Below are 27,937 nucleotides of genomic sequence, written 5' to 3' on the forward strand. Positions count from 1 at the left end.
GAGCAGTGGGCAGCCGCCCTCCAGCACCCGGGGACCACCTCCAGTTCGCCTTGCCATGCCTCGGTCAGGGGCACAGACAGGAGTATTAACCCTAACATGCATGTCTTTTAGATTGTGGGGGGGAAACCGGAGCACCCGGAGGAAACCCACCGCCGACACGGGAGAGAACATGCAAACTCCACACGGAGGACCACCTGGGAGGACCCCCAAGGTTGGACAACCGCGGGGTTCAAACCCGGCACCTTCTTGCTGTGAGGAACCAGCGCTAACCACTGGGCCACCGTGCCACACAAATGGACCCTCGTCTTGCCAATACACATTGCCGGCAGCAGAGCACAGACATACGCTGTATCATACGTACGGTGATGACAATTTACAGGTTTATCAGCGGTCAGCCTCGTTAGTTTCCCCACGGACCGCTGAACTGATATACAGCGACGCAAGCCGCTCTCTGAGTTCAGCAAACCGGGAAACTAGGGAAACTGCACCGTTAATATGAAATAAAGATCAGAGTCCACACTGTCTGAGGCGAGAGCTGCCGCCTACTCTCGGCTTACCCTCAGCCTACTCTCCCCAGCCCACGCAACAACAACCCAAAACACTGCCCATACCAACTGTTGTTGCTTGGTGCATGTAATGGTGCTGCAGCAGCAGCAGGGGAACAAGAGACTCACTGTTTCTGCTTTATTGTGTCCTCATTCAGGAATGAGCACTGTTTGTGCAGGAAGTGGCTTGCTTCGGCGTTAGCAAACGTTACGGCAGCGCTCCCTGAATTACCAGACAGACTGGTCCAAGGACTTTTTCCAGAGCTTTTGTCAGCTGTTGCTGCACCGTCGTGGCCTCAGGGGTCGAACCATTTCCACGCACGTTTTCATATTCAACCCAGTGAACGGAGGGAAGTCAGAAACTGAAGTTGTACACTTAACAGTTGATTACTCAAGACACTCACGCATAGCGTATAAGGGAACAACTGTGGGGGCCAAGTTGTTAGATATAACAAGGGGCCACGGACAGCTTCTTACCTGCAGGATAGGCGCCGCACTATCGTGGATGGACAGAATGTGCGTGATGTTGTTTCTTGCCAGCTGCTCTCGGTCTCTTGCATCTGAGATACAGACAGCATCGAAACCAAACCGTGAAGACCTGTGCGATTTTCATGCACGAGTCCAAGAGGAATAATTCGGAAATTATGAATAATGAAGCCTGCGCTCACCTTTGAAATTCCCCAAATACAAGTCGGGCAGGACCTACGGGAGAAAACAGTCACGCACGTATGCCCAGAGACACTTGACAAGCATCCTTGTCGAAATGGTGACACGGTATATATTTAGAAGAACAGCACGACAGCTGAGTGAGCTCAAACAAATGACACGAGATGCCCCCCCTCCCCCTCCCCCCCCCAATGTACAGGGGGATAACACGTAATCATACTGGAGTATTGGGTATCACGGAGCCACCCCGTGACTCTGAGAATCTATCTAGATAGATGAAAATGTGCGCGTGTGCCCCCCTCCCCGTGCCCCCCCCCCCCAGCAGGGTGGCATTACGGACCGGGTGAAGTGAGTTGTAACACTAGACGGCGGGCAAAGTTGGAAGATGCTTTTAAAGGATCGCTACGCCAACACTGATTTGTTAAAAAAAAAAACCGAGCCACGTTTGCAGTAATTCAAACTGGACGTATATCGGATCGTCGGTATCATCAAGACCACATGAGACCTGCATGAGGAGGAGCATCTACTTTTTTTACTTGGCGGTACCGAGCCATGCACGGTAGCGTGAGCTGAAGTCATTTCCCCCCGTCTGCAGACAACACGTTTACACTCCTGCAGAGAGCGCACCCCTGTTATAAAAACCCGTTCCCCCCAAAACCTGGGGACAGTCTTACTGGATTTAAGGGGACGACGGCGAGGAGCGCCGGTGAGAAAACTTCACTTTGCTGGAGGCATGCACAGCCAGGTGAAGTCGTACCTTGTTGATGCCGTTACCCATGGTCGGCGATGACTTCTGCAGCGAAGGCTGATAAAAGAAGAGAAGAAGAAGAAGAAGAAGGGTTACAGTGGGTCGTCACGTTGTGGTGGGAGATAATAATCCAGCCTGTTGTGGAGACACCTTTGCTCCGCTCCGATCCGCGCTGCAGTAAAAACTGTGCTCCGCCGCCGGCTCGTCATCGTTCGCCGGGCTGCTGGGACTTGTAGTCTCGTGACGGCGCGCGGCGCTTCGCGCAGAGGTTTCTCCGCCGCGAGTTTGAGCGGTGCCACTTTACGGCCCTCGTGCCGGTGAAAGGTTAAACAATAAGTAATAAGAAGCCGTGCTAATCGTCCCGCAGATGTATGGTCACATTTGGACAGAACAAAAATATGGTGTTATGTGTCGCTTATACTACAGGTTGTATTGTGCCGCGTGTGCCTGTGTGTAGAATGTGTGTTATGTGACAGTAATGATGATGAATGACTGTTAACAGTGATGGATAATAATACTTGATACACGATGGGGCTGTAGTGGGTTCGAGAAGGGGAATTTTGAGGTGCTCAAAAGAGAGAGAGAGAGAGAGAGAGCGCAAAGGTTGGCTGATGTGGGGGTAGTGAACCAGTAAGTGTGGTGGCCTAGCAAGGAGGAAGTGAGATCAGCTATGAAGACGATGAGGAGCGGAAAGGCAGTTAGTCTAAATGACATACTTTTTTTTTTCTTCTCTTTTCTTTTTTTTTACTACTTTCATTGATCCCCGTGGGAAAATTCTTTCTCTGCATTTAACCCACCCTAGCGGTGTAGCTAGGAGCAGTGGGCAGCTGCTAGTGCAGCGCCCGGGGACCAACTCCAGTCAGGGGCACAAACAGGAGTATTAATCCTGACATGCATGCCTTTTTGGCGGTGGGGGAAACCAGAGAACCTGGAGAAACCCCACCGCAGACACGGGGAGAACATGAAAACTCCACACAGAGGTCGACCTGGGATGACCCCCCCAAGTTTGGACAACCCCAGGGTTTGAACCGAGGACCATCTTGCTGTGAGGCGACAGCGCTAACCGCTGGGTCACGGTGCCGCCCAGTGGAGGCACGGAAGTGTTAAGGAGTGATTGCAGTGGAGTTCTTGTCCAGATTGTTTAACACAATCTTGGAAAGTGAGAGGATGCCCGAGGAGTGAAAAAGACACATACTGGTACCAATTTTCAAGAATAATGGTGATCTGCAGAGTTGTAGTAACTACAGAGGTATAAAGTTGATCAGCCACAGCATGACGATATGGGAAAGAGTAGGTTGAGAAGAGGTGATGATTAGTGAGCAGCAGTATGGTTTCATGCCATGAAAGCATACTACAGATGTGATGTTGCTTTGAGAATGTTGATGGAGACGTATAGAGAAGGCCAGAAGGAGTTACATTGTGTCTTTGTGGATTTAGAGAAAGCATATGACAGGCTGCCGAGAGAGGAGGTGTGGTATTGTATGAGGAAGTTGGGAGTGGCAGAGAAGTATGTAGGAGTGGTGCAGGATATGTATGAGGGAAGTGTGACAATGGTGAGGTGTGCGGTTGGAATGACAGATGGGTTTCAAGGTGGGGGTGGGATTACATCAAGGATCGGCTCTGAGCCCTTTCTTGTTTGCAATGGTGATGGACAGGTTGATGGACGAGATCAGGCAGGAGTCTCCGTGGACTACGATGTTTGCAGATGACATTGTGATCAGTAGTGAGAGTAGGGTGCAGGTGGAGGAGAGCCTGGAGAGGTGGAGGTATGCACTGGAGAGAAGAGGAATGAAAATCAGCAGGAGCAAGATGGAATACCTATGCGTCAATGAGAGGGAGGACAGTGGAATGGTCAGGATGCAAGGAGTAGAGGTGACAAATGTGGATGAGTTTAAATACTTGGAGTCAACTGTTCAAAGTAATGGGGATTGTGGAAGAGAGGTGAAGAAGAGAGTGCAGGCAGGGTGGAGTGGGTGGAGAAGAGTGTCAGGAGTGATTTGTGACAGAAGGGTACCAGCAAGAGTTAAAGGGGAGGTTTACAAGATGGTTGTGAGACCAGCTATGTTGTATGGTTTGGAGACAGTGGCACTGACAAAAAGACAGGAGGCGGAGCTGGAGGTGGCGGAGATGAAGATGTAAAGATTTTCGTTGGGAGGGACGGCTCAGGTTGGACGGTTTGGACACAAAGCAAGAGAGGCAAGCTTGAGATGGTTTGGACATGTGCGGTGGAGAGATGCTGGGTATATTGGGATAAGGATGCTAAACATTGAACTGCCTGGCAAGAGGAAAAGGGGAAGGCCAAAGAGGAGGTTTATGGATGTGGTGAGGGAGGATATGCAGATGGCTAGTGTGACAGAGGAAGATGCAGAGGACAGGAAGAGATAGACATGGATGATCCGCTGTGGCGCCCCCTAACGGGAGTAGCCAAAAGTAGTAGTAGCCCTCAGGTGCTCTGGAAGGGATAGTAGCGTGGATGACCTAATTGTCACCATCTGCCCCAGTACATACACAGACATCTGTATGGCCTTCAACAGGTATCCTATGTTGATACAGCCTCCCACCAGACTGCAGACTGGCTGAAGACAAAGTCCTCACCTTAATGAAGCTGTTAAAAAACAACAGCTCTTCAAAAAATGTATATCTGTGGTGGAGCACCGGGCTCTCTGTTGGCTTGGAAGATATGCTATGCCTGCAGGACTGACAGTGGCACAAGACCATTGATGTCAGCCTCTTGCAGCCCTATCAAGAACAGCTGTTTGCTGTATCTGAACAAACCAGTCTTCCTTCATAGCAGTCCTGCTGTGTCGATGGCTTGACACAGCTGAACTGCAATGAAGGAAGACTGGTCTCAGCTCATAACACTACAGCACTGACTGGGATGTCTGGAGTGGGGCCACATCCCCACTCCTCAACTGGAGAGCATAGGCCAGCTTCCTGTGTCTACTGCTGCCCAGACCAGAAGAAATGTATTATGGTCTTTTGTACCTCTTCAGTTAGGCCCCTGGGTGGAGGTAAGAGGCTATGTCTGTGCCACAGCGTTGAGACAGCCAAATTATTGGCAACCAGAGCCCTTCCTCTATATGACAATCGGGGCAGCAGCCATTTCCAGTAAGACAGTTCACACATATGCTCTCCACTACATCCTACCAATTCTGTCTTTCAAAGTCCTCCATACCCAAGTAGAGTCCAAAATTTGTCAAGCGAACCTCAATTGTATTTTCAAGTTTATTTTTCTAAGTCATAGTACTGTCAATGCATTAAAGCTAGAATGTGGGACTTTTACATATAAATGAATGTCCGTGACATTCAAGCCCTTGCCAAACGAGTTCACACAATGCTGATTAAGCCTGTCACCTCCAGGTAAATCTCTGTATATTTTGCAGTATACGGGAGTTTTAAATATGTTATCTTGGACGACATTCCCACGCTGGTGCACCGGAAGTGATGCATAGTGATGCACTTTACATCCCCCAGCATTGATCCCCCCCTTTTTTTCCCCTCCCCAATCGTACCAATAGGCTCGGTGCATTAATGTCGCGCTGCGGAACTTCCAGGTGTCTGTTTGCATAAGAACATCCGTTACAACCGGATGCTTACGTCCTACTGAATCATTAGTTAGCTGCCAACTTATCCGTCCAAAATCTTAATTTCGTCCGAAAAATAGATGAATCAACCAGGGCAAAAAGGGGCGTTCAAGTATCAACGCCATGAATCAGGCTGCGCTGAGCACTGTTGTGCGCCACAATGTGCGAATTCGGCGCGTTATAATTCTCCCTTAAGTTTCCATTCATTCCCTTGTCACTGCCAGGAAAGAGCTAAGTGGCTAGCCAAGACTCGGAGGGACGCATTTACCGTCACCAAGAGTACAAGAGTGTGTAGTCGGCATTTCGAAGCGGGTGATTTCGCTGTGCCAGCTACAGGTGTGTTAAGGAGGCTCAAGAAGGAGCTGTCCCCACACTCTTTGCGTGGAATGAGTACTCCAAACCCGCACCCAGCTCTGGACTCCTCTGATAATGAGATGGATGTCAGCAGCTGCCTGCGAGAGCACGGCTACTGCGTGGCTCCTAATCCTGCCGCTTTGGATGATGCCCTGGCCCACAACGAGTCAGTGAGGAAACAAATAGAAGTGCTCCAGAAACAACTCGAGACCGTCCAGCTACAGTCCAACTTCAGTCCGAGGCGATTTTCAGGTTCCGATGAGGACATTCGGTTTTACACCAGATATGCCTGATTTGTATCATTTCATTTAATTGCCTCTGCCAAATTAACTCGCCTGTTCCGTCTCTCCGCCCCCCCCCCCACCATGCCTCTCTCACACACACCCACACGTAGTAGATTGCTATAAGTACTGGGCTATACTTTAACAACTGTACAGACGATACAATGCGAAACTACCATGTCAAGTATTGTGGCTTGTGTCCTAAGGTTTGCTACCTATGCGCATTGCATGTGCTTCTGGCGCTTGATCGAGATATACATCTTAAACCCCTTTTCTTTTTTGCTCGTCTGAGCTGGTCCTGGGTACGATGTTAAACTGCAGCCGTCGGGTCGTCGGCGACTAAACCGGCACCCCCACTTCAACACTTGGGTTGTTGTAAGGAGGGTGTGTGGACACCCAGCAGGACTAAAAACAAAACCTGTTAAAGGGCGGATGAGTTCCTCTGTGAACCAACGGGCGTCCATACCTGGAGAGGAGATAGGGACCACCAGGTACTCCCCCTACTGGAACACAATGATGGCTCAACCGAGAGTTATTGAGGCATCAGCTGTGCTCCTACGACTATCGTAGGTTACGGAACTGATGATGATAATGATGATGATGATGGGCTACCGAAGAAGCACTCATGATGCGATGCACATCGTTGACCGTGGTTTTAGGGAGGTCCTGCAAACAGCGAGTGTAAAACAACGCCATCTCTTCCCTCAACAAACCAGACCGGAAGTTCTTGTGCAAGTACTCATACGTCGGAAGTCGAACGACGCCATCTTACACACCCAGGCTATTACCCCACTCTTCCGAGCCGTCCCGGTCGCTGCTCCACACCCTCTGCGGAGCCCGGGAGGGCTGCAGACTACCACATGTCTCCTCGTGGAGTCGCCAGCTGCTTCTCTTCACCTGAGACGAGTTTCGCCAGGGGGACTTAACGCACGGGAGGAACACGCCATTCCCCTCAGTTCCCCCTTGACAACCCGGCCGACTACATGTCCCGTCATCCCCCACCCACGCAAAGAGGTGACAGCACGCAGGCAGCAAAAGTAGCAGAGGAGTATGTCAACTTCACGACACGTCACACTACAGCCAAAGCAATGACTCACATAGATTAAAGAGGAGACTCTGAAAGACCCGATCCTACAAAAGGTCATTGCACGTATCAGAAACAATATACGTGGTACAAGGTCACACATGACACACAACACACTGCCATTCTGAAGCAGTTCAGACAAATAAGCAGTGAACTAACAGTGTCACCCACGGATGATATCTTATTAAGGAACACGAGAATCGTCATCCCCACAGCCCTACAGAACAGAGTCCTACAGCTCACCCATGAGGGACACCAGGGCATTGTTAAGACAAAAACACTCCTCAGGACAAAAGTTTGGTTTCCAAACATGGACCAGCAAGCAGAAGCAACAGTCAAAAACTGTATAGCATGCCAGGCGGACACACCAGTCACACACTCAGAGCCACTGCAGATGTCTTGAGTTACCAGAAGCCCCCTGGCATAGCACAAGTGCAGACTTCTATGGACCTCTCCCCACTGGAGAGTATCTACTTGTCATTGGGGATGAATACACATGGTACCCAGTAATTGAGGCTGTTAAGTCAACTTCAGGTAACACAGTCATACCAGTTATAGACAAAGTATTCTCCATGTCTGGAATTCCCAGTGCTCAAAACAGACAATGGCCCTCCATTTAACAGTGACCAGTTTGCCCAGTTCGCAACCTAACTTGGGTTTCACCACTGCAGAAACACACCCCAGTGGCCCCAGGTTAACGCCACTGCAGAACGTTTTATGCGAACACTAAGCCAGACCATCCGTGTTGCAGGAACACAAGGCACACCATGGAAGCAGCATCTCAACATCTTCCTCCGAGAGTATCGTCCCACACCACACAGCACCACAGATGCTTCACCAGCGGAGCTTCTCTTCCAACGGAAGATCTACACAAAGATTCCCACTGTCAACCACGCCACTTCCAAAAGCTCAGATCATGGAATCCGAGCAACAGATGGAGAAGCTTAAGCTAAGATGAAAGCAAGCACAACACCAAGTACTCTCACCCCAGGAGAAACCGTGCTCCACCGCCAGCCTAAGCACACCCAAGCTCACCACGCCCTACAACAGTGAGCCATACACTGTGTCAAATATCAAAGGCTCAGTGGTCACAGCAACAAAGGATGGACACTCCATCACAAGGAACTCATCCTTTTTCAAGAAAATCCCTTTGAGCTCCAGAGCCAGAGCCAGAGCCCGATGACGAGGGCGACGAGACTGTTGTCAACACACCACTTCCAAGATATCCTGTTCGGCACAACAGACGCCCTCCTCCCCATCTCCGTGAGCATGAGTAGTCTCACGAACCAATATGGACTGTTATAAGCTGAGAGATTATTCTACCTCATGTACTGACAATGTTGGTGTCATTTGAGACTTTTTACAAACAAAGTCTTGTTCCATGGACTGTTCTATATCGGCAAGCTTAAAGCACAAAGTAAAGAACTGTATTTGAGAATGCTTACAAGGAAAGTACTCCAGTAACTGAGTTATTGTTAAAAACAAAAAAACAAAAAAGAGTGATGTAACGTCCACAAGCTGACTGAGTTCTTGTCTAAGTACGCCCCCTGCTGATAGGAGGACACGGTATCCGGCTAGGTAGTCAGGCACTTCTGTTCTGTCTGGAAACCAGCTACCATGTGTAAATATGTCCTGTCAGACTTCACTAAAATCATCGTCTGTCCATTTACTGATGTTATGAGAAGCACAAAACATCACTGATAAGATGCTGTGGGATTACAGTTGGAGGGGGGGGGAAAACATTACCTTAAAAAAGTTGTGAGAATTAGTAAATAACAAGGTGGTCTTGAAGTCTTGGATTTTAATTTATTGAATAGTGATTGTAAGATTAAGTGGCTTATAGAAAGTTTACAGAATCAAAACAATATCTGGTCTTTATTTTAATTCTACTGGTGGCATTGACTTTTTTGTTTATGTATTTTCTGTTGACAAAATTCCAACTAAATTAGCTAACTTCCATACAAGGAATTTTACTAGTTGGTCAACTGATAAATAGAAATGGGGATTTACTGTCATATTCAGAATTTCTTCCCAAATTTAAGATACCAATCACACCCAAAGAATATGCTATTATATTTGATGAGATTCCCATGAGATTCTGTTTTTAAAGAGTTGTAACCTCACAGAAATGAACATCCACCCATTATCCAAACCGCTTATCCTGCTCTCAGGGCCGTGGGGATGCTGGAGCCTATCCCAGCAGTCACTGGGCGGCAGGCGGGGAGACACCCTGGACAGGCCGTCAGGCCATCACAGGGCCAACACACACACACATTCACAGGGACAATGTAGTACGGCCGAGTCACCTGACCTACATGTCTTTGGACTGTGGGAGGAAACCCACGCAGATACGACCCCAAGGTTGTACTACCCCGGGGTTCGAACCTACGGCCAGAAATGAAAATCATAGGCGTCCGGGTAACGTAGTACTAGCAGTCTATTCCATTGCCTACCAACACGGGGACCGCCGTTTCGAATCCCCGTGTTACCTCCGGCTTGGTCGGTCGTCCCCTATAGAAACAACTGGCCGTGTCTGCGGGAGGGAAGCCGGAAGTGGATATGTGTCCTGGTCGTTGCACTAGTGCCTCCTCTGGTCAGTCGGGGCACCTGTTTGGAGGGGGGGGGGACTGGAGGGAATAGCGTGATCCTCCCACGCGCTACGTCCCCCTGGTGAAACTCCTCACTGTCAGGTCAAAAGAAGCGGCTGGTGACTCCACATGTATTGGAGGAGGCATGTGGTAGTCTGCAGCCCTCCCCGGATCGGCAGAGGGGGTGGAGCAGCGACCAGGATCGGAAGAGTGGGGTAATTGGCCGGATACAATTGGGGAGAAAAAGGGGTAAAAATCCCAAAAAATAAATGGAAATTATTACCTTTAAGCAAATCTTCATTTGAGATATTGATACTCGACATAAAACGCGCAGTAACAAACGCTGCAGTAACAGACACAGCAGTAACAGATGCTGCAGTAACAGACACTGCAGTAACAGACACTGCAGTAACAGACACAGCAGTAACAGATGCTGCAGTAACAGACACTGCAGTAACAGACACTGCAGTAACAGATGCTGCAGTAACAGACACAGCAGTAACAGATGCTGCAGTAACAGACACAGCAGTAACAACGCTGCAGTAACAGATGCTGCAGTAACAGACACAGCAGTAACAGATGCTGCAGTAACAGACACTGCAGTAACAGATGCTGCAGTAACAGACACAGCAGTAACAGACACTGCAGTAACAGACACAGCAGTAACAGATGCTGCAGTAACAGACACAGCAGTAACAGATGCTGCAGTAACAGTGCTGCAGTAACAGACACAGCAGTAACAGACACAGCAGTAACAGATGCTGCAGTAACAGATGCTGCAGTAACAGACACAGCAGTAACAGACACAGCAGTAACAGATGCTGCAGTAACAGATGCTGCAGTAACAGTGCTGCAGTAACAGACACAGCAGTAACAGACACAGCAGTAACAGTGCTGCAGTAACAGACACAGCAGTAACAGACACAGCAGTAACAGACACAGCAGTAACAGACACAGCAGTAACAGACACAGCAGTAACAGATGCTGCAGTAACAGACACAGCAGTAACAGACACAGCAGTAACAGATGCTGCAGTAACAGATGCTGCAGTAACAGACACAGCTGTAACAGATGCTGCAGTAACAGACACAGCAGTAACAGACTCAGCAGTAACAACGCTGCAGTAACAGATGCTGCAGTAACAGACAGAGCAGTAACAGATGCTGCAGTAACAGACACAACAGTAACAGATGCTGCAGTAACAGACACAGCAGTAACAGACACAGCAATAACAGACACAGCAGTAACAGACACAGCGGTAACAGATGCTGCAGTAACAGATGCTGCAGTAACAGACGCAGCAGTAACAGACACAGCAGTAACAGATGCTGCAGTAACAGACACTGCAGTAACAGACACAGCAGTAACAGATGCTGCAGTAACAGATGCTGCAGTAACAGACACTGCAGTAACAGACACAGCAGTAACAGATGCTGCAGTAACAGACACAGCAGTAACAGATGCTGCAGTAACAGACACAGCCGTAACAGATGCTGCAGTAACAGACACAGCAGTAACAGACACAGCAGTAACAGATGCTGCAGTAACAGACACAGCAGTAACAGATGCTGCAGTAACAGACACAGCCGTAACAGACACAGCAGTAACAGATGCTGCAGTAACAGACACAGCAGCAACAAACGCTGCAGTAACAGATACTGCAGTAACAGACACAGCAGTAACAGATGCTGCAGTAACAGATGCTGCAGTAACAGACACTGCAGTAACAGATGCTGCAGTAACAGACACAGCCGTAACAGATGCTGCAGTAACAGACACAGCAGTAACAGACTCAGCAGTAACAAACGCTGCAGTAACAGATGCTGCAGTAACAGACAGAGCAGTAACAGATGCTGCAGTAACAGACACAACAGTAACAGATGCTGCAGTAACAGACACAGCAGTAACAGACACAGCAATAACAGACACAGCAGTAACAGACACAGCGGTAACAGATGCTGCAGTAACAGATGCTGCAGTAACAGACGCAGCAGTAACAGACACAGCAGTAACAGATGCTGCAGTAACAGACACAGCAGTAACAGATGCTGAAGTAACAGATGCTGCAGTAACAGACACAGCAGTAACAGACACAGCAGTAACAGACACAGCAGTAACAGATGCTGCAGTAACAGACACAGCCGTAACAGATGCTGCAGTAACAGACACAGCAGTAACAGATGCTGCAGTAACAGATGCAGCAGTAACAGATGCTGCAGTAACAGACACAGCAGTAACAGATGCTGCAGTAACAGACGCAGCAGTAACAGACACAGCAGTAACAGACGGAGCAGTAACAGATGCTGCAGTAACAGACACTGCAGTAACAGACGCAGCAGTAACAGACACAGCAGTAACAGATGCTGCAGTAACAGACACAGCAGTAACAGATGCTGCAGTAACAAACACTGCAGTAACAGATGCTGCAGTAACAGACACAGCAGTAACAGATGCCGCAGTAACAGACACAACAGTAACAGACACAGCAGCAACAAACGCTGCAGTAACAGATGCTGCAGTAACAGACACAGTAGTAACAGATGCTGCAGTAACAGACACTGCAGTAACAGACGCAGCAGTAACAGACACAGCAGTAACAGATGCTGCAGTAACAGACGGAGCAGTAACAGATGCTGCAGTAACAGACACTGCAGTAACAGACGCAGCAGTAACAGACACAGCAGTAACAGATGCTGCAGTAACAGACACAGCAGTAACAGATGCTGCAGTAACAGACACAGCAGTAACAGACACAGCAGTAACAGATGCTGCAGTAACAGACACAACAGTAACAGACACAGCAGCAACAAACGCTGCAGTAACAGATGCTGCAGTAACAGACACAGCAGTAACAGATGCTGCAGTAACAGACACTGCAGTAACAGACGCAGCAGTAACAGACACAGCAGTAACAGATGCTGCAGTAACAGACGGAGCAGTAACAGATGCTGCAGTAACAGACACTGCAGTAACAGACGCAGCAGTAACAGACACAGCAGTAACAGATGCTGCAGTAACAGACACAGCAGTAACAGATGCTGCAGTAACAGATGCTGCAGTAACAGACACAGCAGTAACAGATGCTGCAGTAACAGACACAGCAGTAACAGATGCTGCAGTAACAGACACAGCAGTAACAGATGCCGCAGTAACAGACACAGCAGGACTTTCATCTGTTTTTTCACCGTGCCCTTTCAAAGTTATTTTGGATTGATATGCAAGACTGTATAAATGGAAAAATGGGTACTAATATACAGATTAATGTAATTGGTGGGAGGTTATACTGTGTTTTTATGGGCTGGACAGCAACTCAGCTTCTGATTATTCTCGGTAAATATCTCACCAATCCAAATGGTCTGACCCCAAACCTGCTTTCATCGATTTGTTGTTGAACTCCAGCAGTACGGCACCTTAATTCATAAAAGTGAAAAACAAAAAAGCTGTAAAGACTTTCGATATTTTAAATAAAGTACATTTTATTGGAACTCTGAAAGGATGTTGAACTCCCCTGATCTGTAGTTGTTTTTTTTGTTTTGTTTTTGTTTTCCTGTATGACCATTGTATAGCTCTTTGTTGTAAATAAAAGTTGGCCCTGTGATGGCCTGGCGGCCTGTCCAGGGTGTCTCCCCGCCTGCCGCCCAGTGGCTGCTGGGATAGGCTGCAGCATCCCCGCCACCCTGAGAGCAGGGTAAACGGTTGATATACTCTACTGATGCCCCGGGGGAAATTCTTCTCTGCATCTAACCCATGCTAGCTGGGTAGCTAGGGGCAGTGGGAAGCCGCCGTGCAGCGCCCGGGGACCACCTCCATCCAGCTCGTCTCGCCATGCCCCGGTCAGGGGCGCAGACAGGAGTATTAACCCTAACATGCATGTTTTTTTGATGGTGGGGGGAAACTGGAGCACCCGGAGACACCCCACCGCAGACACGGGGAGAACATGCAAACTCCACACAGAGGACGACCCGACCTGAGATGACCCCCCAAGGTTGGACAACCCCGGGGTTCGAACCCACGACCTTCTTGCTGTGAGACGACAGCGCTAACCACTGTGCCACCGTGTCACAATGAATGACTGAACAACCATGGACTGTTCTGTCTTGCACTGATTGGTGAAGACACAGCCCTCATTTCATTTTTAACATGTGCCTGCACATTGTTTTTAATGACAATAAAATTGAATTGAATTGAATTGAATTGAATGACGTCCGACAGGTCATCAGCAAGTGCAGGCTCAGTCATCGGTGGGTGTGCACATGATAAAGCATCAGCAACAGAAAGTTCCTCACCGCGTTTATAAATCACATCCAGGTTGTAGCGATGTCATTTCAACACCATGCCCTGCAGGCGGGGTGACGCGGTTCCCTCGGAATTGTTATTAAAGGCCGGTGGTCGGTTTCGACAGGACGTCCATAGATGAAATCATGGAACTTCTTGGTTGCAAAGACAAGAGCCAACATTTCTTTTTTCAATCTGTGCATACCTTGACTCGGTGGGTGTGAGGGCACGTGATGCGAATGCCACAGGCCTCCCTTGCTGGAGACCCACCACACCCAGATCATGTTGTGACGCATCAGCTGATATGACCGCTGGTTTCGGTATGTCAAAGAACTGTAGAACTGGTGGGTTTGTCACGGCTTGTTTCAGCTTGTTGAGTGCCGTATCGTGGGCTTCATGCCAGGTCCACTCCACATCTTGGTGTTTTTCAACCGCTCTGGACCACGTCATAACTCTACAGTCACTTTTTTTTTGGGTGCAATTTCCTTCCTCTTTATTGACTATGCGTTCATCTAGTTTTCTGTCAGGTCCCTCATGAATACAGCAACAAGAACTGTAATCCTAACAATGCAAAAAAAAGTGTCCTATTTCTTCCACTGAAATAAAGCTAAGGCACACGTCTAACTGGGTGATCAGTGTTAATATTGTAACGTGCATGGATAAGAAGACACGCTGGCGCGTAGTTAGCGAGTCCAACTCTTCAGTCGAGCGGTTAGCGCTGTCTCCTGCGGTGCGGGCGATACGGGTTCGCGTCCCGGCCGCGGCAGTTCCTGTGGTTGCGTTGTCCCCCGAATTAACTGCAATATTATGCATGAACTCCTCTCAAAGTTGGCAAAATTCAACTTTGTTTAGGAGGTGTGTCGGTTTTCTGGTTCTTCCTCTTCTTCTTTGATAACTTTGTTAATTGCATTTTTTTCTTTCTAATTTCATTATTTTTCATTCCGTTTATGTATTTTGTCATTATACAGACCGCTGTTATATTTTAAACGGGGGAGTCTGTTTTGTTCGTTGCGAGTTTCTGTTGTTACGTGTGACGTTGTAGGTACATCGCCGTCATGTCGACTCCTGCACGTTTGAAAAAACAAAAACGGACACGATCGCCTGACCACTCGCCTTCGTGGTCTCTACAAAAACGATGAACTCTGTTGTAACGTAATCCTCTGCTTAGCCAAATTCTTTATTCATAAAAATAGATACTTTAAGTCATCGCCCAAATTTGTTGTTTTTTTTTTTAAATGAATTTAGATTATACTTGAAATCTTTAAAACTAATGACCGATATAAAAAGCTCTAAAGATTTATGAGGTGTTAAGACATTTTCCCACCGAATCAGAAGACTGATATCCTTATTCATTCCCCCTTGTATGATGGAATATGTTTTATTATTTTTCAATTAGTGTATGTCGTGTATTCAATTTATTATTGTTTGTGCTGTAACCGGTTATTTTCTTGCCCGGTGCGGGATTCGATCCTGGGTGTACTGCACCACAAGACGACATCACTAACCGCTTGGCTAAAGGATCACCGGTTAGCTAGGGGCTAACGTGTCTTATTAGTAGTTTACACTACCCTTACTTTCATAATACATTACCGTATATTTGTCATGTGACATTCAACCTCTATGTACTTCCTGATATACTGTATAGAAATGTGTACATACTGTTCCCTTGGGCACTTTGGATATCTCTATGTATTTCTGGATGGAATGTATATTTGCCATGTTTGTTTTATAATGAACTTTCTTCAAGAATCTGTACACGAATATGAACAATGTTCAATAAAAATATATATAAAAAACAAAAAAAACTTCGTAGTCTCTGACGCCATTTCCGCCCCTCTGAAAACTTCCGGTGAACTCGAGCTCTCCGCCCCCCAACCGGCTTTTATGTAGTTTTTTTCGTTTCCTTCCTTTTTCTTTTTTTTTTTCGCGCAGCCTGGTTTCACGAGCCACGGTTCCCGGAAGTGCAGCTCTGTCCGTCTGTCATGGGATAACTCACACGATAGTTTCGGGGGATACCGTTTTCCTAACTTTCATTGTTATCGCCGAGGACGTACGGGCAACGTACCACGGGACAACATGACGTTATAACACGTTATGAGCGGGTTTGGGTTTCGGATCGACGTCGACTTTACTACAGTCGGTCGTTGTCGGCGTTTAACTTCCAGGCGTCTAGTTGGCGATCTGACGGAAGACGTCCTTCTCTAAAAGAGCACACATCCCGAGCTCCGGAACCCGCATGGCGAGCCCTTTCAGCGTCGACTAGCCGAGTCCGAGCCGACTCCCCCGGGCTACTTTTCGTCGAAGTCCGTCCGGTGGTCTCGCGTAAAACCAAAACAAAAAAACGGGGACTTCCGACGTAGGATGGCGACCGCGCCGGACTCGTACCAGATGAGGTCGTCGGACCTCATAAAGAAGGAGCCCATGGACTACGGCGGCTTCGGCGAGGTGTACCTGTGCTACCACAAGACTCTGGGCCAGGTGGTGCTGAAGACGGTCTACACGGGCCCGTCCCGTAACGAGTGAGTCCGCCGCCTCAGCCGGGGGATTCCCCCCCCCCCTCTCCACCCACGGGTCTCCTAGTGCAGTGTTTCTCAACCGGGGGGTCCGCGGACCCCTAGTGGTCCGTGGTGTAATTGCAAGGGGTCCGTGAAAATAAAATATCTTTAAAAACAAAAAGATCCTATGACATTTATAGAAATAGGATTATTTTACTCAAATGTGACTGAGACCTTTATCTACCTAAACTATAAAGGGTAACAGGATTTTTTTCTCTAACATCTGTTTCACAAGTGTCATTTATTTTATTTTAATAAGAGATCTCGCTCCCGTTTGCATTGTTAAAAGTTACTGCATACATATTCTGTTTTGTTACATATATCTGAAAGTTACTGCATAAGAATTCTGTTTTGTTAACTATATCTAAGTTACAACTGAAAGCTCTTATTTTTGCCCCAAAGAGTGAATAAATGCTATAATGCAATTTAAAATGCAGTTTCTATCAAATTGCAACCCCCCTCCCCCAAGATCAGGTGGAGGGGTCCTCAGGGTAGATCAAAAATACGCAGGGGGTCCAGGACCCCAAAAAGGTTGAGAACCACTGTCCTAGTGTATAGCGATCCCAGCTTTACTCTGCTGGGAATTTAGGATGCACCGTTTATAATGTTGTTTCACGGTGATCGTTGACTAGCGCAGGACACTGCTGGTCTAAGCTGATGCGGAATTTCCGACGCCACATGTCTGGTGGCCTAGTTACTCAACAAGTAAAGTTCCCCAATCTCAACACACGCTTCAGTTTGGATCTATAGGCTAAATGCCAGGGTACAGCTCAGTGACAGTGTGCGCCATCCCAAGTCTGAGCACTGAAATTGCATTGTTCTGAATTATTACACTATGCGCAACGCATTGCCATTTACGTTATATCTACAAATAATGTTATCTTTGTTGTTCACAGTGGTTGAGTTTGTATTGTGCAGAACAACTTGCATTGAATGTGGACTATACAGTACAGTGTACAGTGGGAGTTGAGTTGGAAATGTATAGCAGCAGAATTCACTTAAGAGTAGGCGAGAAGAGGTAGGGAAAAAAAAGAAGTCTGTACTTCCTACTCCTTTTCGAGTAATCTGATGCGTACAGAGATTCACTGAGTTTGATGTGTGGATTTGTTGATCGCCTCAGCTTATTGAAAATGGCTTCTCTGTATGTTATATCTTGTTTATTTACATGTTCAAAATAAATCATCGTTCATTCATTCCAACCCAGATAGCATCCAGATGTGGGCCACTTCAGGCAATGATGCGGCACTGATGGCCTTCTTCTGGCCCTGACAAAATGGATGTGAGCCTGAAGTGGCCCACATGTATAATAGCAAATATGGCCCAAATATGCCAAATCACATGTGGGCCTTTTTTGGCAAAGATGCGGTGCTCTGGGCAACATGTGATCTGGATGTGGCCCTGAAGTGGCCCGTGTGGTAAATGGTGAATATGGCCCAAATATCACAAAACAAATATGGGCCACCTTTGGCAAATATGTGGCACATGCAGCATTGATATGGCTTGGTTCTGGCCCAGATCTGGCAAACAGGAGTGGACCACCCAAGTGCCATCATTCCACGCTGTATGTGGGCCGGATGAAAGTGTCGGGTGTGGGACCGGTCCGGCCCACAGCAGTTTTGCTATCTGGGGAGCAACTTGCAAGAGCCATCAATTAGCAGACACATTCAAGTGTTACTAAATGGTATAATAGAGCATTATACAGTAGTTATATCATAGATCATAGCCAAAAGTGCATTTCAAGTCGATAGCATATAGTGTAAATGTGCCTTAGAGCGTCAAGAGGCGGTGAATAGGCTAATCAAAGTACAAGGATTTACATTGATGCAAGTCAGAAAATGGGCAAATTATGCTGCCGAATGCAAATAGAAAAGGACTCAATAGTAGACATCAGTGGTAATGGTATTGATGTAAGTATGGGTGCAACAGTTACAGTCAACGCCAATTCATATTTATTGCAAATTTGCCATGAAAATGTTTCGGCCTTGAAGGAAGTAAGGGAATCAATAGGTCTGATACCCAATATCATTAAGTGTTCTGCCACTACAAGGTATGATGCTAGTATTTTGTTTGTTTTTGCTTTGTTTTGATTTTTTTTAATTTAAGCTCTACCTTACCTATTACAGGGGCAATAAGAAGTCATTGCTGGAGGAGGGGAGCTTAATGACCAGACTGAATCATGAGCGGGTGGTGAGGCTGCTGGGTGTGATCATGGAAGATGGAGACTACTCGCTGGTCATGGAGCTCATCCCGAAAGGCAACCTGCTGGCCATGCTAGAACAGGTCAGAGGTCTGAATAAAATTATCTCCACTCACAGCTAATAATAGTAATCCATCCATCCATCCATCCATCCATCCATCCATCCATCCATCCATCCATCCATTATCCAAACTGCTTATCTTGCTCTCAGGGTCGTGAGAATGCTGGAACCTATCCCAGCAATAAACTTTATTTATATCACATCTGTCTGAACAGCGTTACAAGGTCCTTTGCACAACAGGATAAAACAATGCACATGGATAAGAGAAAACAACAAAATACAATAAAAATATAGGCCATAATGCCAGATCCACGCCACAGAACAAGGTAAACCACAGTCAGGATAAAATCACAAGAGCATAATCAAAACGAAGAGAATTAGAGCCAATAAAACAATGATTATAATAAAAACAATTAAAATAAGGTGATGCAAGAAAAATATAAAGAATTAAAGATAAAACAGTCACAGTAGTGTGTATATCAGACAAAACCATGTAGGCGAGGCGCGTTGCTGCCAAATGAGCTCCTGAGCGCCTCAGGTAATGTTGGATGAATCGGTACGTTTCAGTTCAAAAAAACTTTGAAATGGGGCTTCAGAAAAAGGACTCTGTTCAGTCAGCAGAGCAGGAGGGATGCATTGAAATCACTTTTTCGCTGCCAATACCAATTCTGAGTAACGGCCGATACCAAGTTCCGATCCATTTGACTTGACTTGACTTGACGTGACTTGACTTGACTGACCTGCAGACTTAGATTAGTTTGGAGTCAACGGGCAAAATAATTGAGATAGAATCGGTTTTTTTCCCCCACCATTAAATAAATACAGGCTTCCATGGGCTGAAAATGCAGTACATCAAGCCATTTTGATTTTATTTATGACATGTTACTTTTGGGTTTTGTATCAGATTTTAGTCTTGGGTAAGATCTCCGATACCAGTACTCCATTTTAGCCACTGCAGACACTGCATGGACATTACTGGGTGAGGCCACCACAAATGTGAATTTGTGCCGCCATCTTCCCACACCAGTACTGGATGAGGCCGCTGCAAACTTGAATTTGCGCCACCATCTTCCCACACCGGAAGCGGAACTCTAAACATATTGTAAATAACAATAAACATACTGTTATATACAATAGGTTTAGTACAATACATATTTGTTACATTATTACAAAATGTATTACAATAAACATTGCAGTTCAAAGAACATTATTGTACAGCCAAACGAAATGAAACCATGAAGGTGAATATGAGATTTCCAAATTGTAATTTACTATGTGTGTGTGCACTGCATATAGGTATGTAACTTTCTGTCCCACTAAAGACTAGCGTGTTCAAATGAATGAGACTTGCAACTTTACACCAGACTTACACTGTGTAATAAAATCATTTTAAAAGGAAAATGTTCAATAGAATTAAGTTTATCTGATGAGAAATCATTAGAACAGTATCAACGGTGGCCTGGCATGCATAAAACCTCTAGTGATTGGCTGGAAAAACATGACGGTTGTCTTAAAATGATTTTGAAAGTTACCCCTAAATACTGATTCCAATCCCAATTCACATACAATTAAAAGTTAAAAATGATTAAATCAGTTAAAAACTGATCCTGAATCAGCAGCCAGGACAATTTAGTAAATGTATACAGTCTACTGGTGAATGACAAAAGTATGGTACATTTGTGCACTTTTTGGGTAAAATTCGTGTACTTATATGATTATCGTAGTACATCTGGAAATGCTGCAGTACACAAAGGCAGAGTTAGGGTCAAGCAAGGAGTGGCTTGAGAGACCCTATGTTGAGGTACCCTGCCCAGATGTTACACAAGATAACCTCAGTCGTCACATGAAAAGCAAGTCTTTGACCTTTCTACAACTGGCATTTCTCTAATCCAAAGTGAAAAGAGACAGGAAATTAGTAAGTAATTTAATCAGTTGTATCATATTGTAATTATACACTTAAATAGTTACTGTACCTGTACCTTGAACTTCAAAGCTAGGAACATGCAGAAATGGGCTTGTTGAACTAGTCCAGCCAGTCTCCTGTTGGGAACACTGTGTATGCCTTCTTGATACTTAAGCTGCAGGACTCAAGGTATAAAATGTGGTCTTTCCTCCCAGGTTCCTGTCCCAATATCCATTAAGGGCAGAATCATTCTAGAGATTACCGAAGGAATGATTTACCTGACAGAAAACCACATCATTCACAAGGACTTGAAACCTGAAAACATTTTAGTGGACAAGGATTTCCACATTAAGGTATACCACACCATAATTCACCCATTGTCATTAAGGTCTTCACATTTTTAAATGTGTGTGAAGCAGTACCACATGTAGCGCATGCATGACTGATGTATGTAAACATATATTTTATTTCCATGTGAGCCAGATTGCAGACCTTGGCTTGGCTACCTGTCAGACGTGGAGCAAACTCACAAAGGAGGAGTCTCGCAGGAAGAGCCGTATGGGGCTGTCAGTTGGTGCTGGTGCAAGAGGCGCCGGCACGCTGAGCTACATGGCCCCAGAACACCTAGAGAGCATCCATGCCCGCTCCACCGAGAGGTCTGATGTTTACAGCTTTGCCATCGTGATTTGGGTCATCCTCACAGGCCAGGAGCCCTATGAAAGTTAGTGTGTTTTGAGATGTTTCTCTCTCATTTATGACTTCATAAGAATTAGTTTGTTGTTGAATGTGGACCGTTTACCGGTGTGTCAGTAATCATGACCATTCAGGACCAATTTATGGTCATCTCATTCATGTACTTGCGTACACAAAAGAGATGAAATTTCATTTCTCCCAGCCCACACCAGTGCAACACAAAAGACAAAAACACACACCCAAAACCTCCCAAAAAACGACACCAACAAAAACATACAAAACCAGAGAGAACAAAGCAAAAAACACAAACAGTCCACAACGCAGTCCATTCAGTAAATTTGCAACACAATTCAAAAATTTCCCTACCCAAGAGAACGAACGCCAGCCAGGATGACTGTCGGAACTGCCAGTCTGCATGGGCTAGCGGTTAGCTTAGCCTGCCCCGCTTCCACGTCCTGTCAGACCGCCCTCGGTGTTTTCTCTTCGGGCGCAGCTCCGGTCAGGGCCGTGGTTTTTGGGCCCACAGGATGCAGCAGACCAGGCTCCCTCAACCAATCCAGCGCCAGCTCTCCCAGCCAAATACCTTCGACACTCCTCTCTGCACTCCACACGACAACACAAACACAGACACAGACAGAAACACTGCAGAGTCGATGCTAGGCGAGGCTGCTGCCAGACCACCCTCAGTGTTATCTTGGTGTTATTGGAACTGCCGGTTTGCATTGGCTAGCAGTTAGCTTAGCCTGCCCCACTCTCCCAGCCGATCCAACTCCAGCTCTCCCAGCCATCAAACGAAATTGACTATCCCGGACATACATTTTCGTAAAAGCTCTTCACACGATGACAAAAAACTCAGATGTCACCGTGGACAAAGACACTGCGTAGTTGGCACTGGTTGAGGCCGCCGCAAACGTGAGTTCACGCCGCCATCTTTCCACACCGGAAGACTTGGTGTAAAGGGTAATATTCAGTTTGGTCAAAGAAAACAAAAGATTCGGTCAACTTCATGCAATGCTTTTTTAACTGTCCAGATGCCAGGAGTGAGGACCATGTTTGCCAGCGTGTCCGTAATGGTGACCGACCTTCAGAAGACCTCATCCCAGCTGACACACCTGCAGAGATGATTCAGCTTATGAAGAAGTGCTGGCAGCATGACCCACAGCAACGGCCAACATTTCAAGGTGTGTGTGTGTGTGTGTGTGTGTGTGTGTGTGTGTGTGTGTGTGTGTGTGTGTGTGTGTGTGTGTGTGTGTGTGTGTGTGTGTGTGTGTGTGTGTGCATGAATCACATTTGAACAAAATTGCATTTATTTCCATACTGAACATACACTGAACTGAACATTATTGGGAGAACTACTTGAGCCGCAATGAGAGGTTAACTTCCAAGCTGGCCAGGCATTTTTGCAAACACACAAATGGTACTGAACAGATCTCACAAGCACAAGGCTCATAACATTTCATGACTCTATGGACCAATGTTTAATCCTCAATTTCCCCCAAGAAACATTTAAAACTCTTGAAATGTGGGTGACATGGCTTTCACCCAACAACAAAATAGCACCCCCAGCCTTCTCGTGTTGTTGTCAACGTGGTGTAGTACAGGCATACACAATGGATCTTGTGTAACTCATGCAAATGTTTCAGTTCGTCATATGACCCCCAGAAATTTCATTAAGTTCTTCTCCTTTTTTTCTGCCTTTTCAGAGAGCTACGGCTTCTTCTTGCCTTTCTATTTGAAACAGCTGGAACAGTATGTAGAGAGAGACACGCTTCAGCTAAGGGCAAGTGCAAGTTCTTTTAAACGGGAGTAGATTAATATGTACATTAATTAACACACAAGTAGTTTTTGAAGTTGAAATAAATAGATGGAGGCTTTTAAAACATACACACGAATATAAAGCTTATTTCATCTTGACTGAAACTCATGTGATGGGTACACAGAACATGTATGAGGGACCGGTGGAGCTTGTTGAGAAGATGAAAAGGCTGCCAGTGCCCTCCGAGTGTCTTTTAACAGGTGAGTAAAGTTAGCGTGAGGTAGGTTTGATGTGCATGCTGCTGCATTATGCTTCTACATTCTACAAGGCCTCAGGGGACCAAGTTTATCAAATGTTAATGGGAGAAATGGGAGACGCTCCACCAGTTTAATTGAAATCTTATCACAACCTCTGTCATCCTGTCCAACTGCAGATAACCCGGCTCCTTTGTTAAGCTCAGAAAGAATTCCGCCTGTTCCAGTGGAAGCCAGTATTGAGGACCTGCATTTGATCCAGTTTGAGCATCCCAAGGAGCCCTCCATCCAGACAGATGCCAAAGCTATCAGTAGGGAATCAGCCTTAGAGAACAAGCTGGCCCAGGAACTGCAGTACCACAAAGGTGGTAGTTATACGTGTCCAGACCAAGCTAGCTCTGCCGGCCTCTGCTGTCCAAGCTATGTGAGTCCTCACGCCCCACAGCTCCTCACCTCTACAGATCACATAGCTAGGCCGCTGGTCCAGGACAGACCCTCTCTCGTGTCCTCTGTGCAGTCCTGGACAAAAACTGAGCCAGTCCAGCCTGCCAGCCAGGAGGATTCCTTGTATCCCGCATTTGGTCTGTATGAGTCCATGGCCTCCTCAGCATCCAGATCCTCTGAAGGTCACATGTCCACGTCTTCCAGTTCCCCAACTCTTTCACTGCATCCCCAGCAATATCAGTTTCCCCTGTGCGACCGCCAGCAGTCATGGCCATTTTGCCCGGTACCTGATACAGCTGCCCCTGATTTCACTGCTGGGCATCGCTTGACGTCTTCCAAGACTGGATCTCTACAAGATACAGGTGCTAGTTAAGATCTCTCGGTTAAGCAATTCTCTATGTAGTGACCACAGTAGATGCCCAAAATGTATACTGTTGCTTCAACCACATGCTGATTTGCATACATAATTAAGTGTACCATATGCTGATTTGCATACATAATTGTGTGTGTGTGTGTGTGTGTGTGTGATAGGAGGTCTTTTCATTCAGAATGCCAGTGGGATCCAGATAGGACACAACAACACACTAAGCATCAGGAATCCTGCCTCCCTTCATAGCTTTTCATCCTCTCCTCTATGCAATGGTGCCGCTAACTCGCTCCTCAAAGAAGACATTCATAAGTACGGTAAGCCATGGCAATATTTTTGGTATAAATTGGCATCCATAACCATAGAAATTATTCATTCATATGATATTCATGTCATTCATATAAACAGTCCTGAACCAGCTCATAAAGACAGCATGAAATAAAAATGGACTTTTTTACCTTCTTAGGCTCATCTCTCCAGTCATATTATGCACCTGTTCAACAAGTTATGCAAAAAAAAAAAATCACAAAAATCCCCTTTTTTCTTATTTTACATCAAAATCTAGTCTACTTAACTTCCTCTAAAACAGCAAAGTTTTTCTGATTGTGCACCCAGTGTGGACAGGTGGGGATCAACATTTCAGTCAATAACATCATGACATTTTTTTGCACCATCCAATCAAATCACATACCTCCCTATATTTTGTCTTCTACTATTACTGTTACTACTGCTACTGCTACTGCTACTACTACTACTACTTTTGGCTGTTCCCGTTAGGGGTCACCACAGCGGATGATCTGTTTCCATCTCTTCCTGTCCCCTGCATCTTCCTCTGTCACACCAGCCACTTGCATGTCCTCCCTCACCACATCCATAAACCTCCTATTTGGCCTTCCTCTTCTCCTCCCCCCTGGCAGCTCCATATTCAATCAATCAATCAAGCTGCATTTTTCATAGTGCTTTTCTAGCTGCACCAGCCACTCAACAGCATCCTTCTCCCATTAAACCCAGCATCTCTCCTCCGCACATGTCCAAACCATCTCAGTCTTGCCTCTCTTGCTTTGTCCCACCCTAATATCCTGTTTTACTCAAGAGACGCATCGCATTACGGAAGCAAGATGTGCTCTGAATGCCGGTTCATGCCGTCTTTAGACTCTTTTGCCTGTTGTAGTGGCTCTATCAATCACTGTCTGAAGACATGCACATGTTTATCGACACATTTAGAGGACCAGGCGTTGACCGAGGAGCACCTGGATCTGTTGAGGGACAACATTGGGTCCAACTGGAAGCGTTGTGCGCGGCGCCTGGGTCTGACCGACGTGGAAGTGGACACCATCGACCATGACTACAGTCGCGACGGCCTGCCGGAGAAGGTACACCAGATGCTGGAGCGCTGGAGGATGAAGGTGGGCAGCATCGGCTGTACCGTGGGCACACTGTGCAAAGCTCTGGAGGGCCACATCAAAATAAGTCTCATCCAGAGACTTCTGGACACCTGCCAAAGCAGTTCCTCCTAGACTCGGTAAATCTGCCCTCATTTAGGATTTGTCACACCCCTGCTTTCGTTGAAGCATTAAGACTGCAATAACTTTCGTGTTTGAATTGCTACTGTTGCGTTAAAACAGTTTATTTCAGATTGAGATGCGAAAGTTATTTTTTTACACATATTTCCAGATTTTGTGGCCTTTATTTGCACCAGAGAGGAGCAGAGGTGAGCATGGTTGTTTGGACATTGAGCGGTAATTCAAAGGCTTAGGATTTCAGAATGGTGGGGGTATTTTATCTAAGAAATATTTGGGCAATGAAATGCATCCAAAACGTCTGTGAGATGTCAGAAATGTGTAATTTTTTTTTTTTTTTTTTTTTTAAGAAATAAGTGAATTCACACTCCAAAAGCCTTCATTGGGATGTGTTGTGTAAAAATGTGCAGGAGCCCTCATGGTTGTTGTACTAGCTGGATAATGTACCACACTGGTGCGGAATCATGTCAGCCAGGCAACACAACTACACATGGATGTAGTTTAACAGACCTCGGCCTGTTGTGCATTATTGCTAAAACAGTGCGGTCTAAATGACGGCGCAGGACTCAAACGTCCCATGAAATGAAAAATGCATTAACATTTTGGTAACTCTCGTCTGCGCTTACTGTGTTCTAGAGATTCACAAAAAAACAGTTTTATTTTTGTGTTGGTAAGAATAATGTTTTTCTCTTCTGAAAAATAAAAATGATATTTTACTTATGTAGTCCTGCACTTGTCCAGTCCTCCATTGTCCAGTGAGCGAGATGGAGGGAAGACAAGTGGTCCTCTACCGCCAGACTGAAACTGGCCAATAGCAATGTCAATGTCCACAGGTTTTCAAAAATGCCGGGCTATGATTGGCTGTTGGTCAAAACGAACTCACACCCCTCATGAAATCCCACCCAATCGCTCCACTCGGTTCAGCTGTGCGTCAAATCGTTGGAGGTTTGGTCTCATGGGACCTGTAGGAGCCAGGTAGCGCTGGCTTGTATAAATAGGAACCAATCTTTGTCATGGTAGGGCTTCCGCCCGGAAGGTTGACAGTTTTTGACTTGTGTTATAGAGGCTAAGCTGACGCTCGGCTCCCCGTTGGGGAGTTGAACCCCGCTCTCCTGCGTGACAGGCGGGGATCCTGACCACCTGGCAAGTAAGTCTCAGACTTTGATTCATCAGACACGGTAACATGTGGGTCAGTTACGCTGTTTGTGGTGCAGCACCTCGGTGGCTTAAAGCGTCGGCTTAGCCTCAGTAGGACCTTTTAGCCATAGTTTTGTACTGGCCTGTGCTTATTACTGCTGTTGTTCCTCCGTTTGGAGACGTTTCATATTCTGCACACCGTGGACGATTACTGGTGGAGGTGTTTCCTCCTCCGTCCACATCTGTGAAGTAGGCTACGATGTCCCAAAGGGGAACTACTGCTCACTGTTGCCTTTTATTTTGCCTTTTCTTAAGAGAAATACAGTCGCAGTTATTTTTGGGATCGCTGAATTCTGAGTTGTGTCACCTCACACACACACACACACACACACACACATGCTGCCTTGCTTTAGAGAAAGAAGAGAGCAAAGGCATCAATCATTGTTTTCAACAAATTGAGATAAAAAAAAGCACTTTCAGAATGACAGGGGAACTATACCAAAAAATTGTGATCAAAGGCGTCCAGGTAGCGTGTCAGTCTGTTCCGTTGCCTACCAACATGGGGATCGCCAGTTCGAATCCCCATGTTACCTCCAGTTTGGTCGGGCGTCCCTACAGACACAATTGGCCGTGTCTGCGGGTGGGAAGCCGGATGTGGGTATGTGTCCTGGTCGTGGCACTAGCGCCTCCTCTGGTCGGTCGGGGTGCCTGGGGGAGCGGGGGGAGGATAGCGTGATCCTCTCACAGGCTACATCCCGCTGGCAAAACTCCTCACTGTCAGGTGAAAAGAAGCAGCTGGTGACTCCACATGTATGGGAGGAGGCATGTGGTAGTCTGCAGCCCTCCCCGGATCGGCAGAGGGGGTGGAGCAGCGACCGGGACGGCTCGGAGGAGTGGGTAATCGGGGAGAAAAAGGGGGAACATT

At 46.6% G+C, this 27,937-nt stretch overlaps 2 protein-coding genes across 4 annotated transcripts in view; one reads left to right on the top strand and one right to left on the bottom strand.

Annotated features, from left to right (window-relative positions):
• dusp22b (dual specificity phosphatase 22b) overlaps positions 1-16,855 on the bottom strand; it is a 28,723-nt gene extending 11,868 nt beyond the window's left edge. The window contains exons 1-4 of one of the 2 annotated variants that reach the window (XM_056293758.1): positions 16,577-16,855; positions 1,969-2,016; positions 1,214-1,247; positions 1,023-1,105 (exon numbers count right to left, since the gene is read on the bottom strand). In XM_056293758.1, coding sequence (XP_056149733.1) covers positions 1,023-1,105; positions 1,214-1,247; positions 1,969-1,989 — 138 coding nt within the window. In that variant the 5' untranslated portion in view covers positions 1,990-2,016; positions 16,577-16,855. Of the gene's footprint in view, positions 1-1,022; positions 1,106-1,213; positions 1,248-1,968; positions 2,139-16,576 lie in introns of those variants that run through there. The other variant, XM_056293757.1, reaches the window with a different exon arrangement.
• ripk1l (receptor (TNFRSF)-interacting serine-threonine kinase 1, like) lies at positions 16,040-27,389 on the top strand. Of its 2 annotated transcripts, XM_056293754.1 has the most exons (11): positions 16,040-16,644; positions 18,804-18,960; positions 21,057-21,194; positions 21,325-21,562; positions 22,566-22,715; positions 23,238-23,314; positions 23,475-23,550; positions 23,724-23,968; positions 24,062-24,350; positions 24,520-24,672; positions 25,580-27,389. In XM_056293754.1, the coding sequence occupies exons 1-11, from the start codon at positions 16,487-16,489 to the stop codon at positions 25,870-25,872; spliced, it is 1,974 nt and encodes a 657-aa protein (XP_056149729.1). In that variant the 5' UTR covers positions 16,040-16,486; the 3' UTR covers positions 25,873-27,389. The 2 variants fall into 2 exon arrangements, with proteins under 2 accessions (XP_056149729.1, XP_056149727.1); XM_056293752.1 differs by having other exon boundaries at positions 23,724-24,350.
• The last annotated feature ends 548 nt before the right edge of the window (positions 27,390-27,937 follow it).

This window comes from Lampris incognitus, chromosome 14 (assembly GCF_029633865.1).
Source record: "Lampris incognitus isolate fLamInc1 chromosome 14, fLamInc1.hap2, whole genome shotgun sequence".
NCBI classification, from domain to species: domain Eukaryota; kingdom Metazoa; phylum Chordata; class Actinopteri; order Lampriformes; family Lampridae; genus Lampris; species Lampris incognitus.

Coding starts and splice junctions, on each gene's coding strand:
- ripk1l (XM_056293752.1), top strand. CDS start 16,487: ATGGCGACCGCGCCGGACTCGTACCAGATGAGGTCGTCGGACCTCATA. Junction 21,195..21,324: donor ACAAGGATTTCCACATTAAG/GTATACCACACC, acceptor CATGTGAGCCAG/ATTGCAGACCTTGGCTTGGC. Junction 24,673..25,579: donor AGAAGACATTCATAAGTACG/GTAAGCCATGGC, acceptor CGACACATTTAG/AGGACCAGGCGTTGACCGAG.